Below are 17,912 nucleotides of genomic sequence, written 5' to 3'. Positions count from 1 at the left end.
TTGTTGGTGTTGTTGTTGTTGTTATTTTTTTCCTACGTCGAAAGATGTTTAAAATTCACTTTTATACGTATAAATTATGCAATTATTAATGTGATAATGCAATTCATTTGCAAACTGCTAACGTTACTTTTTAAGAAAATAAATAAATGAAAGTGGATTTGACGATGCACGGTCGAGTTGCATCGTCACCTCGTCCGTGTAACAATATTATGCATTATGTAACCATCTGTAAGATGCCAACTTTCGCCTGTTTACAGTAAGAAATTTTAATCATAATCTAGAAAAAAATCGAGTAGAAAAGATTATTAAGTCATTGCTAGTACCTCTACACCACCACACGAAAATGGTGTGGCGAAATTAATGATTACGAATGGAAATCAATTGCGAACGAACGTTTCTGGTTTCCAGAATATAATATTCCAACACCGGTGAGTAGTAAATTGGATACGCGGCCAGATAGTCAAATTGTATTATAAAAAATTCCATTAAAATTGATCTTCACATTTATAAAAAAAAAGCTACTATGCTTTTTGTTCATAAAGTTAAATTTTTAATATTTATCACTTCCCTTAAGAAAAATATTTGATACATACAGTAGAAACTCCATTAACCGTAGAAATGATGGAGAGAGGTGCGCCCGGATAAACGAAAACCACAGATAATAACGTTAATATATTTAACATAACGCGAAGAAAACTTTTAATATATTTCTAATCCTTTAAGAAACAATAAAATCGTGTGTTTACGATTCATTTGTACGTAATCTACAACCAATTGATCGATAGAAACTCCTTTAACCGGGAGTTATAAATTTAATTTTTATATGGAAATCGATATAAAAAACCTTAATAATTTATATATAATAAAAAATGAAATCTTGTATAATATAGTTGTATGCATGATTTATCTTTCGTTACGTGAGATTCGATACTTTAAAGAGAACGAATCTTAGAACAAAAGATTTTTTGTTTCAAGGCTCCTTCACTCTCCAGTACAGTGGAAAGAAATTGGATTAATTTTGGAAGAAGAGGATAAAATAAAAAATGGAATAAAAGAATCTTCATACCTATCAGTTTAAACTAGAAAAAAATATTAATGATTGATATTCATATCATTGAAATGACTAAATTTTATTTAAACTTCAAAGCAAATATTATTTTGAAAGTACTCAATTATTTATGAGATGAATTCAATGAAAGAAGAGTGTTTCGGGATGTCGCAGGCTATTATTATTGCTTAATCCTATTAGTAATACCTTTACTAAATTAAAATCATTCTAATGTAAAAATAATTTTCAAGCTACACAATGGTAGAATGACAAGATTTTGTAAAAAACGAAATTGGATATTGTCGTGTAACAGTGGAGTATCAAGATACAACTCCAGCTTCTTGATTATTCATAAAATTTTATTTATTTATGTAAGAAATTAAATTAATTCTTTTGTACGGTACATATTAAAGATACGAATGTTATTTTCATTTCTTCTCTTTTTTAAACTCTCTAAAATCCTTCTTTAATAGATGCCATAATTATCTAATTTACATTAAATTTCACTGCTTCTTAACGCAATCTTTCCACACAAAACAGAATTTTAAATTAAAATATAATTTTCATTTTTTTTCAGATGAAGAATACATTATTTTTAATATATTCTCACTATTAAATATTTAAACTTTTTTTTATTATTAATATTTATTTAATTATTCACGTGTTTATATTTGCTAGTCACCTGAATAATTCGCATTAATATAAATTAATTAAGCCATTATTAATGCGCCTAAAGTTCCGGAATTCAATTATGATTCATTGGTGTATCTAAATTACAAATTCAAACAATAATCTACAGTACACGAGAGAAGTGATTTTAACATGAAAAATATAATAATAATTTCGTATATAAATTAGGCTATTTATTAAAGAAGAGAGAAATAAAATTGACAATTTAAACATAGACAATATTTCCTGTATGAGGATATTGCTTCTAGCTTATTAATGGTAACACAAAAAATAATTCAGTTAAATAGAATAATTATGCTGCAATAAGGATATTTTTGTATAATATCATTACAAGACTGTACTTAATGGCTGCAATTTTAAGCCAAAAGAGCGTCCTTTTTATTGCTTACAGAACAATAAATCAATTCTTTGCTTTTGATCTTTATAGAATCAAAGTGGAAGGAGGAGGAATCCTTCGATTGATGAGAGATAGGACAAGCTGGAGGAGGCTTATTAAACACCAGTACTCCATACAGAAATTGAATAAGCTAATGGAAGAACAGAAAGGTTATAAAATCCATATTGCATATATTCATAAAAACAATATTTTCTATTAAAAAAATTATACATTTGCATTATAAACATTTTAATGGTTCATAAAAATTTGCATAATTGTCCCTAATGGAATGACAATCTTTGCTATTAAAAGGATAGTTTTTGTAATAAAGATTTAATGGTTAATGTTACCTTAGGTAGCCAAGATGGCGGCTCGTCTCTAATTCCAGCAAGGAAACAGTGGGACGCACGTTCTAACCTAACCTATTCTAATAAATTACCATAATTATTAGCAACCAAATTATTAGAATAGGTTAGGTTAGGTTAGAACGTGCGTCCAACTGTTTCCTTGCTGGAATTAGAGACGAGCCGCCATCTTGGCTACCTAAGGTAACATTAACCCAATTCGAATTCTGTACTATGAGCAAGTTTCATTAAAATCGATCTTTAGAATAAGTTTAAGACACTAAAATTGTGATAAATTTCATACATATTGTTCGATCTCAAATATTCAAACACATTAAACGTAAAAACCACTGAAATCTTATTCAAATTTAATAAATTATTTCAAATATTACAGTATTATTTATTCAACTTAGTGCCAGACTATTTGATATCATGCAAATGAAAGCTTATACGTATATAGCATTTATAATTTATTTTTAAACAAGTATCGAGCAATACAAAATAATAATAATAATAAAAATTATCTTACGGACTTCCTCATTATGCAAAAGGATAAAGTTCTGTAATCAAGATTAAATCTTGAATCATTTGTATAAGGTTAAAGGTCGTAAATATCCTATAAGCGTATGAAATCATTTGGCTCATTCTAATTAATATTGTCATCGTTTTTTCATGTCGATTGGATGCAGTTCAAACTACGAATTCAGATTTTAAATTCAGATATCATACAACCGGCACTCACATTAATACATAAAAGATCTTAATCTGTGCATAAGTAATTTGATACTTAGTATCTACCCATTCAATTCATATTCCAAGATTAACGTGTGATTAAACGGTAATTCTTTTTTTTCTCTTCTGAGCACCATAACAACACAATGCAAAATTTATCATCTATTAGATTAATAAAGAACAAAAGATTAACGGTAAGGAATAATAAAAGTCATTATCGTTATTGATTTATAAAAAGTCAGTCACAGACAGAGAGATTTTTTCTGCTCCAATTTAATTAAATCGTTACATTTTAATACATTTTTTTCAAAATCAATTTAAAGGAATTACAAGTCTTGTAATTTTTTTATTTCGTTCTTTTTAGAATTTCAGATTCTAATCGCTCGGAAAAGGCCTAGTGCCGTGACATCTGAGAGTATTCTTTCTAATGAATGTCAATTAGAATAATGTGGAATCGTTTCACGTGGAAAAAGACGTCGAATATCACATTACTCCGAAATAATTAATTGATTGTGAAACAAAGAATTCAAATATAAATAATAAATTTATTTATTTGTAAGCCAGTACCGTATATTGATACCTTTTCTTCTAGAAGGGATATAAATACGTGACTAAATATAGATTGCCTGATATTCAAATTTGCTATTTGAATGACATTTGAGAGTATATCTTGTATTATATGTCAGATTTCTCAAATATTTTCGATTATAAATTAATTTGATTGGTAAAACACGTGTGTATCACTACTTTATATATGACAGAACATGTACTGTCTTATCACACATTTTCATGCAGACTCAAAACTACTACCATATGTAAGAAGTCGAATGCCAATAAAAAGAAGAAAATTCTTTTGTTTTTTTTGAGCCTACAGACTCCATAAATTTTGCCAGTTTCATTCTAATTATAATGATCTCATTAAGTTGCTTTATTTTATATAAAAAAACAACTCCTTTATCGATACTTTCACCTTGGAACTTGACTGGTTTCTATTCAGAATATAAATCTAGAGCATTCATTTATTTAGAGCGGTTTAATATTCATTTCATACTTTTATTGACATTTCTTACTCGTTTCGTATATTTTCTAATCAGTCAATCTATAAACGAAGGGCTACATTGATATAATTGTACGCAAAAATATATGCAATATTATATATATATATATATATATATATATATACTGTATATTAAAATTGATTCGTAACGCAATCACGTGACTTGTGAGCTTTGAAACGTCATAATAAATGCCTTTGAACTTATTAGTTTCTCTTATTTCTTAACGAATTGTCAAGTTATATATCCATTTTCACAAACCAAATCGATCGGTCGGTATCTCGTTTAACAAGACATTATCTGCATGCCAAACAGAAATTCGAGAGTTAGATTTCGCAAGCATTTTTGGATCTCGTATATAAGATAGACGAACATTCACTATAGAATTTCAATTGTATAATTGTGTATAAACGAAACTTTACAAATAAAATCGTTCTTCAAACAATCTGTGAAACATAAATAAGCATAATTTGAACGCACAATTAGGCGAACAGCAACAAATGCACTAACATTCTCTGACGTCTGGTAAAAATTAAAAAAAAATGGATGATTTGCATTTTACACAATAATACTAAATAGCATTATTAAAATATAAAACAACGGGATACATTCCGACAACTGTAGAGGCTGTGGACACATTGTTCTAGGCTGTAACTCGCTTCTGTTACGTAATAACTAAACGCAATTGCACTGGATTATAGATAATCGGTAGAGGGTTGCACGTCATGCACCCCAACTCCCCTGCGCGGCTTTGAGCGTTCAAGGTCTTGAAAAGAAGTCTGGTGCTGTTTTTCCAGACTTTTTTGGAGATGACCAGTCGCATTTTAACTGCGAAGGGAGATTTGGGGGTGCATGGCGTCCAATACAACGAATAGCCCACTGCCATTCATCTACACTCCAGTGCAACAGCATTTAAATTTTGCAGCAGAAGCAATATATAGCCCGGTACAATCTTTGTGTCTACATCGTGTAATATATACAGAAATTATATATCAAATGCATTTTAATTATACTCGGACGAAATCCTTCCATTACATCGTTTTCCTTTATCATTCTAATTTCAATCAATTTAGAAATTATCTTAATCATAAACTATATTTCCATATCATTCACCACCGCCGTAATAATAGATAATTACATTTATTTTGGGATTAATGAGTAGAAACGTCGACTGACTTCAGGATTATTAGATTAAATTACCAATCCTTAATTTTCTGTGAAATTATTTCATTTACAGATAACAAAATTTCTGATCGAATTTACTCATCAGTGTTTCTAGATAAGTAAATGTAGAAGTCTATCGTGTTAAATTTTTATTTGTATACATAAATATAATTGAAGGTTAAGACCATAAGTTGTGTATTAGTGTATTTCAGATTCATCCACGTTCAGTAATTATTCATAGAAAATTCATTTCGCTCATCACAATTCTTAGAATCATAAATCAATAGCTTGTTTTACATTTCAATTTAATTACGGTTTATAACGAAACTTTTAACATCTGGCACATTACATTTACTCTCTAGCTTTATCCATCAACTTTATAACTGTTCTGTAGCTTGCTGTTTGAAGAAACTCTTTTCTTTCTTAGTTTTTCAGCTGTTCCGCATAAAAGATTACAATAAAAAATTATGTTTCGAGTTACTGAATTTTAATTTCGTAAAAATATTCATCCGAGAAAAATAATAAGCATATATTTTCAATTAAAATTTATTTGAACAAATACAGTATTCGTCATCTAAGTCATCATTTTCCATATTATAAATATAACAGACAAGTTTTACGAAGGTTTTTTTCTAAATCACTATCGAAAAAACAAGGAATGCAACTGATTAATTACGTCGTTTTATTATTTTTTTTTTTTCGTTAGCGATCACACACATTTATCACTCTTGATCATGTAAAAGTGAAGTACCATTAACACCCTCCCTGGTACCACATAAATACTTCAACCAACATAAAAGATGTATGATGATAAAAATTTCCTCTGTGTATCATTTGTTTTGTGGACAATAGTCTCTTTTATTTTAAAAACCTGAAAATTCTTTTTTTTCCCTTGATAAAAAGATTTATTCCAAATTTCCTTTCATCTTTTTTTTTAAACAAAAAACAAAACATATATCTAATATTCCTGATTTTTCCATCATACTTATTCAGAATCATAAAATAAAAAGTTACAGGTGAGAGACAGCTTCATATATTCTAGTATATTATTTTATATAATAGTTCTTCTGTTATTAAGATTTTAATAATATCTTGAGTTTGCAACAATTAGGTAAATATTAAAATTTAAATTTATATTCATATAATATGAAGTCATCTTCATCTGTCACTTATCAAAATGAAATAGAGAAATTAGTTAACAATTTTCACTTGTCAACAATGTATATTATTTGCCAATTATAATGTCTACAATAAGGTTGCTGGAGAATAATAGTGAAAGAATTGCATTCTTGACATGCTTTTCTACCTCTCAGCAATCTCTTGCTGTTTATAGGATGTTATAGTATAAGTATAAAAGATAATTAGTGATTTAAGATGCTGCAACTGATAAGATAAACATTCCTGTTTTTGGATAAGTTAAAAATGGAAATCTATAACAGGAATATAATCTCCATGTTGTATCTAAAACATGTACGCTTTAGAATATTTTCTGATTGATTACAAATACGTCGACAATAATATCAGATGAAATCAATGGTTAATGAATGAGAAGAATTTTTTCCAGAATAGAATAATGATATAACACAAAAATTCTCAACTAATAATTTAATAATTTAAATACACTTCTACTTCTTTATGCAAATCACTTTTTTACATAATTTAAAATTATGCCTTACTGATTTTAATTTAAAAACTCAATATATGTCTGTTTTAATTTTAAAAATTTCATTCATCCTGTTAAAGTTATTGTTTAAATCTAAATTATCCCAGACTTTCGAAGTGATATTATTTATTTAAATGTTTAAAAACTGAATTTTAACACTGACTTTTTTAAATAAAATGAACATATCAAGTTGAAGTGATAATTAAAATTACAATTCAATTCTTAATATTTTCTAATTATTGTATATTAAAAACATTTAATAAAAAGAAATTAGTAATAATTAAAAAAAAATCAAATTTACTTTTAAAATCTTTCAAAAATAAACTAAAAATCTTTTATATAAATTTTTCAGTTTGAAAATTATATGAAGTTCACCATGACATTTCAAACCTTATATATATATATAATGTTTTTTTTAACTTTGCAAATATAATCTAAAAGAAAAAAAGAAATTAGACACAAAATTCCATCTCCATCCATTTCAAACAGATAATAATATTAGTTAAGTGAACATTACTACTTTGATGGAAAATATTGATTGATAAGATTGTCATGCAATTTGTTTTCCTTTTAAACTTTCCAGACTTAAAAATACCAGAAAGTTAATTGCTTCATTTTGTTAGAAAAATTTGAATAAAATTTGCCGTAAATTCAAAATTACAAAAAATTCGAATTTTGTATTCTCTTTGTTTTGTCTTAGATTTAGACAAAGGCTTTTAATTTTTATATTTGCTTGTATTAGGAAATAAATGTCAGGAATTTAAATTTAAAAAAAAAAAAAAAATTTGATTAGAAAACATGGAATATAAAATTAGATGTCCTGAATATTGAGAATAAATTTGTTTTTTAATATATGTGATTAATTGCATATTCTAATACTTTATAATATTTTAAAAACAAAACATTATCTGACAGTATATTTGGTAACTGTAAATTCGACTTAAAAATTATAACATTAAATTAATTAACTTATTTTTTTTTTTTTTTTTTTTTTACTTATTTATAAGTTTTGCACTCTTATAATAAGTTGTAGAATGGATAAACAATGGAGGCTTGAGAATTTATTATTATTTAATTATAAATTATTAAATAAACAAATGCATTTTTAAGAAATTAAACTTAAGTAATTATTTTTGTTTTAATTTGACATTTCTTCTTTCACAGTATATTAATATCAAAAGTATTAAAACTAAACTCTTTATTTAAAGAAATCTTATGCCAAAAACTTGATTAATGTTTTCAAAGATGTAAAGATGAGATTTTGCCTTGGAAATGATGATAAAGTTTTTTTTTAAAGACTGGTGATGAGTTTAGTTTTAATATTTTTGATGTTTTAATTTCTTAAAAAGTTGTTTAAAACTTCTCTTATTAAAGAGAAGAAAGCTTATTTAATCCAAAGATTTACTTCAATTACTTTTACGTGATTTAAGTATTTAAAGAAAATGAAAAATTTTATATATGCTATACAAAAGAAGATAAAATTTTGTTATATATATAAAAAAATTCAATTTATGCAATGAAATGCAAACCTTTATTATATAAAATATAGACAGACAATACACCTGCCATTACACTCTTTAAAATACCAAAATTATATTGAAATTATTGTACACATTTACATTTAGGGTATTAAGTACATTCAAATAAACTAAATGTGATATTAAAGGAGACTTATATCTATGCAATTAGACAAAAAAAAAAAAAAAAGTTTCCTTTTATTCACATTCCAGACATAGAACCCATTACAATTCCTTTTGTGAAAATTAAGTTTTACATAAGAAAATTAAATATTTCATTACTTAAATTTCTGATATTATCAACTTTTTTTAAGCATAAAACTAAAATTTAATTTATATATTTGTATATTTTTTTTAATAAAAATATATTTCCAAACCGAAAAAAAACATTTAAAATAAAATAATTTCATTAGCATTTAATTTCAGATGAAAGTCTAATAATTTTTAAATTGTCAAGAAGTGTAGTGATGTATAAACAATTACTCATAATGTTTATACGTAATGTATTTAGAAAAATTTCAAAAGGGATAGGTTTATAATTTAATTTCTATTACAGGCCTAAATTATTAAAATAAATAATCATTTTTTAAAATTATCTATTCCAAACAGATATTGATACTTTAAACAAAATTAAATATAAAGAATAATTTTTAAATTAGTATAGAAATAATTTTATTGTGTATGTTTCATTAAAAAAAAATTCCATCTATAATATAAAAATATATATTAAATAATTTATAAAATAAGTTTAGATGAAAACACAATAAAAATATCTAGATAATATTTAATAACATATAGTTTAAGAAAGTTTAAAATTTGATTTTTTAAAACAAAAATTAAACAGTCGTTCATTTATAGAAATTAATGCCATTATCTTAAAAGCATATTCAATCTTTGAACTTTAAATTTTTCAATTTGGCTTTTCTGTTTTTTAAAAATATTATATTAAGATAACCTATTTTCTTATAAATGTCATTAAAAAAACATTAATCAGTTAACTGCTGAGTAAATTTCATTAAGTACTTTCATAAATAATTCCACCGTAAGTTCTATCACATTAACTGATCCCTTTTTATAAAACATATTAGATTATTTCGAAACAGAGATTTGGTAATAAATCAATAAAAATATAGAAATTGATCTGTAGAATTTAAAATTTAATTTATTACTTTAAAAGTAACTTTGATTTTACTTTAATTAATGATCTAATTATGTTTTATATCTATGTATAAAACATAAAAGATATTTAAATTATTTCATGCTTCAAACTGAATTCTTTAAAAACTGTTTCTGATATACTGTAACTTTGTAAGTTAATCTGAATGAATTTTAATTCATATATTAACAATATCTTACATCATCACAATTGTGCTCTGTTTTTTCCTTTGTGATAAGTTTTTGTTTTTCCATTATTAAATAAAGCAAAAGCATTCTAATTTTCCATGTTGGATAATTCTGGTATATTCATTTTAAATAAAAAAAAAAAAAAAACTGTCATTTGTTCTGAATTTTAAAATGGAAGCATTCATACATTACATACTACCATTTGTACTTTTCATCTTGATGGAGTTTTAATATATATATCTTATGGTCCCTGTATGATCATCAATATAAATTAAACTATGCCATGAGCCAAACATGGAGCTTTCCAAACACCTGATGCTTGTCCACTACGACCACATGACATAGAAGGTGCTTTACTCCATTTATCTGTCTTTGGATCATAAACTTCAACAGTCTCCATAAAATATGTGCCATCGTAACCACCTAAAGTTTAAATGAAATAATTACAGTTACCAATTTTATTTTTATAATTCATATTATTTTCTATACAAAATTTTACATCCCATGTAATAATAAGAATTTATTATATATAATTAATTAGTATAATTTACATAGATTAACAGTACTAAGAATTAATGCCCATGATCAACTTGAATATGTAATACCTTAGTCTTGTATGAAATATTACTATTATAGCTAATAACTTATCAATAAAAAAATAGCTCTTTCCTCCAATACTTTTTAAAAGATGTAGTTCAGTTAAAATAACAAGATATGCTCAAAAACTAGGTTTAAATTTTGTGATTAGTTCATTTTCTTTACTATGTAAAACATTTACTAATGACACATACATTATCAACATCAGACAGAGTGGGTATACAAAATCCATTTCATAAATTCAGAGAGAAAAGAACTGTATTATATAGGTATAAGTACTATAACAATTTGAGACAATTGTTAACAAATATAAAAATGATATTTTAAAAACTAAAATTATCACAGAATTTAGTGAATTTATGCCAATGGAAGTCTAGCAATTGAGAAAGAATTTTTTCCATAATTAGACTCTTAACTTTTACATATCACAAGATAACTTTGTTTTCATAAAACAATCCTATCCTAATAATCCTATTATCATAATTTAGTATAAATACAGTATAGGTAGAATCTCACTATTAAAAACCAGTTAATGCAAGATTATTGAAATGTAGGAATAGGGTAAGTAAAAGATATGTACTGTACATAAAATATGAAAAATTAAAATTTTTAATGATTTATGTCATATCCATAGCACATTGTCATAACATGTATTATTAAACCTTTTAATTTGAAGTACTTAGTTACATAAAAGAAAACAATACAAAATATTCTAATGTTACATTGTACTTTTATATGCTATTAAGTATTTTATATAAAAAAATTTAGTGAAGAAATAGTGTCTCTCTTTGCAACTATCCTAGCCTTAAATATATTCTCTTGTGATCTGTGCAAAGGGATAGCTTCTTTAGCAGGGATTCCATTCCATAACATACATAAAAATGTCTCATGATGATCCCTGCATCCTAACCCAACTTGGTGCTGGATTACTAGAAAAGCAAGAAAAATGAAGTGCAGGTTTAGTAAGATTCTACTGTATTGTAAAGAATTGAATTTGTATACTTTATTGCCATTAAATAGTTCTTAAATACAGTAAGCGCTCAACGAGAAGAGCCTATTGCTGTATCGTTAGGTTGACCAAATTGTCAACCTAATTGATACAACAGGACTAGGAGATGTAGACGAGCAGGACATTGAAGCATTACTGCAGATTTCTGGTGACAGCCTTACCAATGACGACCTTAAAGAACTGGCAGAACAAAGAATTCATGTAGAACTGGAAAATAGAGATTCTGAAAACAAAAAGCCTAAAAAATTTCTCTACAGATTTCATTAGTAAAAGTTTGGTAATGATAACTGAAATTGTTAATCAAATTGTAGTGAATGATCCAGATTTTGAAAGGAGTGCAAAAGCAAAACGAGGCGTTTTGGATGCGATCTTCTGCTACCGACATTTGCTTAAGGAAAAAAAAAGCAACAAATGAAACTTCACAACTTTATTGCAAAAAATCAAGAATTTCAGAAAAGTCAGGACCTTCATCACAAAAAATGAACTTTACATTTCTGTGTGCATATGTTTGTGTGTTATTTAACAAATATTATTATGCAAATTAATATAAAAATAATTTAAAATTAAAGTAAAATTTGTTTATTTTTGGTCTCATGTTCCCCTTTCTCTATTTACTCTATGTTAAAATAACCTCATTTAACGCTTTGTTGTCTAGGAACACATCCCCTGCATTAAGTGGGGTCTTACTGTATTAATTACATTGCAAACTGGAATTATACTAAGTTCATTAGATTTATCAAAAACATTTTGTATTCAAATTTATTCCAATGAGTTCTATACTATTCAATTCTATTCTATTCCCCAATCATCTTGAAGATGGTTGGGAAAGGATGAAGCAAAAATATTTGGAAGTCTTACAATTAAAGTATTATTCTAGTAAAATTGATTCTTTTTTATTGATAAGTTGTTCACAATCTGATATGATTCTAGTTTTGCTATGCTAAAGAAACTGAAATTTACTTCCACTAAGCAAAAATATTTTTCCACTAGACTTGATCTAAAAGAACTATAAAATAAGTTTCATACATATAAAATCACATTTTAGATAAAATTAATTGTTGTCTCCATTGTCTACATGAACAAAGTATATCTATCATCAACTAACAATGACAACAGCAAAATCATGATTAGATTATGTAATAAGTTTATTCAGATTTGACGTAGCCTACATTTAATGAACATTATCCTAAAATAATATCTATAATAACTGACCTGTGAAAACAGGCTAAATTGTAGATGGTTGAAATATTATTTATATACAAAATCAACCAGTTGCTAAATCAAGAAGAAAATTATTTTTCATCATGAACTTATTATCCAAAACTCAGACAAACTTATTATACAACCCATTAAACTCTTCTTAGTAATATTTAAATAATGTTTTTTTATTCGTTTAAAAATTATGTTTTGAGTTTGCTTAATCTTATTAATATAGTCACTTTAATACATTATCAGATTTAGAATTGAGAAATTTCAGAAGTCAAATAATGTTAAGAAATTTTTATTTCTTATAAGACATAAAAATTTCTTATTTCATTTTACATTACAGGAAGAAAATGGCATATTTTATTTTATTAGAATATTTTATTACAATGAAAATGTTAGTGTTTCTGCTGCAATAAAATATGTAATAAAATAAAATGTATTACTTTTTTCCTTCAAACATAGTATAAAATTAAATTTTATTTGTTTAGAATCTATAAATATTTGAATTCAGATCAAATAAATTACTATATGTCCATTACTCTTAATACCTTAAGAAATAATTTCGATTTTTTTTAATCTAATTTATTTATTAGTAGACTGGTTTACTTCATTAGGATGCAATCTTTTACTTCAATATGACATTGACTCATCATAAGACCAAATCGATATAAAAAGTATGCATTATTTCATGCATATAAAAAATCTTACTATAAAAATGTGAAACAGTGCTCTACTAGATTTAATGGAGTACTATTTATACTTTTTTCAAGGAACCAGATCAAAAAGACATAACTAAAAGATGTATGAGTGAAAATAAAGTCAAGATGCACCACAAAATGACAGAATTAATAGTTATTATGACAAACAGCTTCATAGCAAACGCTTAACATACATTTTTATTTTCTATTCTTATTATAATAATAGAATCTTTTCATTGTACTCCTTTTTTTTGAAGTCACAGTGTTAAGTAGTAGATAAAATTGTAAAAAATTATACAGTACATTGAATTCTTTGTAAAATTCATTAATATATGTCTGATAATAATTAATGTACAAATTTGATAACTATTTTGAATAATAAAAACATTGTTAAACTATTAAAACTTAATTGAATTGAAAATACATAAATAAAATTTAGTTTTGGAATTTTTATTGATTGATTTTGTAAAACCTTGAATAATATTTAAGAATCATCAATCCCTGCAACTTTGTATTATACATGTTGATTGTTGATGGTGCATATACAGGCATATGTATGGAACGTATAGCTTATGTTACAAGATTAAAATGTTTAAAAATCAATTTGATTAGACTTCCAGAGTACAAATTATCCAATATCTTGTATAGCTGCTATGGGTGACAATAACTGCTACTACTCATTCTGACAATCAGAGGATTGTCAGAGTTTGACACTATCTAAACAAACATCAGAATCAGAGCTATCAGATGTTTGTTTAGATATTGTCAGTCCATGAAGTTTCAATACATTGCCAAAATTCTTTCATAGTAGCAGCTAGTAGTGTCTGTTGTATTAGCTGTTGTGAGATCTCTCTGAGACTCTCCAGATCGTAACAGACTTCCTGGTGTTTACTCCATCCCACTTAAGGATAGCAAATGGGACAAGGGCCTTATATATATTGGTTCCACCAAGCACCCCTTAAGTATCAAAATATGAGAGCACTAAGCAGACCTTCAGCATGGGAGACCACTGCCCTGGTCACTTATGCATCTGATTCAGACGTCGAAGTGGAATTTGACGAAGCCGAGGTCGTCATCACCACACCCCACTTAGAGCATCTAAAATGATTGGAAGTCATATCCATTTACAAAGCTAGCTACGTGATCACTTGTATCATCCAGAAGGAGGAACTTAATCTATCAGTAGCTTGGCAGATCCTTATAGACGACGAGCTTTAATTACCACCATCCACATATGACGTGCATGCCCACGGCAACGAATTTTGTTAAACAGGCATTCAATTCATTTTTTGAATAATTACATTCTACAGTAAACCCCCCTATAACACGGTAGATATGTTCCATGCTATATGAATCCATATTATACGAGTCACTTAAATACATGAGCCAATCACAGCCCAGTACTTGTGCAGTTTAGGGGCTACGGCTGTTTGAAAGGTTTTTCTCCACAAAATTAATCGATTCTAGACTTATTTGACTCAACATTTCCAAATCATGTATAATTTTTTGGGAATAATCCATATAATGCCATAAACAAAAAATTGTAGGATTACTTACAAAGTGTGCACCGTTCAACGACGCCATTGCTTAAGCTTGTTTTCGTCGCAGAGCAGCTCATCTAACGGCAGGCATGTGTTTCTTGATAAGTTATTTTTCTGCAAAAAATTTGCTGAACTTTGGAGACAACAGTAATATAAATATAATTTTTATGGCTGTTGAATAATAAATGTTTTTTAGTAGGTCCAGTGCTCATTTAAACTCAACAGTTTGTACAATATCTGCTATTGGTCCAGATTTGACCAATCCTGTCGCAACATGAGTCAGCGATGACGTTTTACTGTGTTATATGAGTCTCTTTTAGCATGTTATATGAACACAATTGCAATTTTTTCACTGTGTTATATGAATCCGTGTTATATGAACCCGTGTTATAGGGGGGTCTACTGTATTTTGTTGCGAGATCATTGACCAGACATGTTCTATAGGGAACAAAACTGATGAACATACAGGCCAAGAAAGAAATGGAACACGTTGATTATCGAGGAATTGTTGAATATTTCATGCCACATGAGGTCATGCATTGTTGTTCTGGTAAATGGCATCAGAGAGGTCCTGAGGGTAAGGCACTACATAGTTTCCAATACTTACTGATGAGACAAAGGCTAGTCAAAGTACCAATAATGCATATGAGGCACAAGAAGGAACAAATTCCAATGGCCAATCCTATGCCATAACATGAGATAACAGACCAGTATCACACTGCATTATACATGCTTCATTAGCCTTTAGCTGTGTTACTGCCATATATAGATTTGCCCATTGCATTGTCCATATTCAGTAGGATTCATCTGAAAAAAATGATGTAATTCCATTTACTTATCCATGTGCAACATTCCTGACACTATTGTAATTGTAAACACCTGTATTACACAATCAACAGCAAGCAATTGGTGCCTAGAATGGATGCTCCGATGTTGTAGACAATATCTAATGATACATATGAATGTTAATCGATGTACAAAGCTCTTAACTGTTCTGCTAAGATGTTAAATAGCTCTATGATCACTTACAATCAAGTGCTAAGATGTTAAATAGCTGTATGATCACTTACATGCCCATCCTCTCATCTATTATGTGATAGGACCATTGAGATCCCTCATACCAACATGTTAATTCTCCTTTACCCACTGATGCCATATTTTGCCCAAAACAAGTATGGATGTTCCAACACTAAAAGTATTGATACCAGTATCAGTATCAGACTAAAAGTATTGAGTACAAAAAGTACTCAGTATTGAAGGAAAGTATTGATATGGTATGGGTATCAGCAGTATTAAGATGTCCCTAAACACAAGCACCAATCTCATGGAAAGACACTTTGCCTTCCTGTAATCCTCAATTTTCCCTTGATCAAAGTCTGAAATTGATTGTTTGGTTACTGTGCTCTTCAATGGGGCATATTTGATCTTTTCTTAAGTGATAACTGCACAAAAATACAATTTCAGTACTTTATACTAGTTCTTTGTGATTTCCTTTTACATTAATTCCAGGGGTGTTACTGCCACATGTAATTTGCATATGGCTGCACTTTTAAATATGTGCATGTTCTCCCATGTTCTAAACTACTTGCAAATTTCAGGCTTATCCAATATGTTGTTCTTAACAATACCTTCCAACATGATTAACAATACCTTGGAATTCCTTCTCAATTTAACCTGAAGCAGACCTCGAGTGAGGCTGAAAACGTTCCTTTCATGAATTTTAAACGTTACCGGACGTAAAGGTTCACCAAGAGTGTTCATGTTGTTCTTAGTGTTGCATTTTTTTTTATAGCCAACAGGGTATTTAATTGGCAAGAAAAATTAGTTAAAACAAAATTATCATATAGCAAAAGATGTTTATGAATACTTAAAGTCAAATCAAATACCTATACAAGCAACTAAACTACATAGTTTGAATAAACTTTTCATAATAATTAAATAAAATTCATTACACATATTAAATTGCATTATAATAGACTACATTAATCTCTTTATATTTTGTTTTTGTACACATTATTATTTTAACATGTGAATGACAAAGGCATGTTTTGGTTTAATTCTAACATGATGAACTAAAAACTTGTTAGTTACAGCACTTTAAAATATAATGTATTTTCTTATCACATACTTAACCACAATAAAAATTATTAGTCAATTATTTATCTATGGTTAATACTTTTTTACATTTTTATTATTTATAAAATATACACTCATTGACAAATAAATTATGCATTCAGATAGCTTTATTCTAAGTTTTGATATAATTGGCCAATTCTATATCTCAGATAGGTAGATAAATACATACATACAGTTAGGGTTTATTGGACACTAAGTAATGCCATCAAAAGGTCAAAATTGATATCCTAGTATTCTATAAAAAGGCTTCCAGAGGTTTACTGTGTTCATAATTTTCAGTGTACCTGTTGTTTTAAGATCTTCAAATCCCAGCTATGCCTGTACAATAGTAAAAGACATTATGTACAGCTAACAAAGATTGCATTATTGGACTAAGAGAAGCAGGATGGCCATTTCACTGAATGTCCATTATCTTAGCCATTCTGATATGACTTTAAGGTGGTATAGGAGCAGTGGACATGTGTGGTCAAACATGGCAGCAGAATCTGAAAGACCACCAGATGAGATGATCAACTGATCATGAGATAAGCTTGAACTATATCTTCATCCATTATCAATAGACAGGTGGAAGCCTCACCACAGAACCCTGTCTCTTCCCTTACCATTGTCAAAAAGCTAGGAAAGATAAATTTTCATGCACAATGACAGCCACATTCTGCCATTAACAACCTAATATTAACAACTTCGTCTGCAGGGATGCTGTTACAGAGAAGCATGGACTGCTATAAACTGACAGCATATTGCCTCTAGCAATGAATTCCAGTTCTGTTTGGAAACAGACAACCACTATGT

The 17,912-nt window shown here is 27.7% G+C and overlaps 1 protein-coding gene across 2 annotated transcripts in view; it reads right to left on the bottom strand.

Moving 5' to 3' along the window:
* Positions 1-10,068: 10,068 nt before the first annotated feature.
* Positions 10,069-17,912, bottom strand: part of Keap1 (kelch like ECH associated protein 1) — a 47,234-nt gene continuing 39,390 nt past the window's right edge. For both annotated transcript variants that reach the window (XM_067272565.1, XM_067272566.1), the window contains exon 9: positions 10,069-10,356. In XM_067272565.1, the coding sequence (XP_067128666.1) occupies positions 10,205-10,356 (152 nt within the window). In that variant the 3' untranslated portion in view covers positions 10,069-10,204. The remainder of the gene's footprint in view (positions 10,357-17,912) is intronic.

This window comes from Centruroides vittatus, unplaced genomic scaffold, assembly GCF_030686945.1.
Source record: "Centruroides vittatus isolate TY-2023 unplaced genomic scaffold, ASM3068694v2 contig_443, whole genome shotgun sequence".
NCBI lineage: Eukaryota > Metazoa > Arthropoda > Arachnida > Scorpiones > Buthidae > Centruroides > Centruroides vittatus.
Note: the sequence above shows the minus strand (reverse complement) of the source record. Positions and strands in the feature narration are given on the sequence as shown.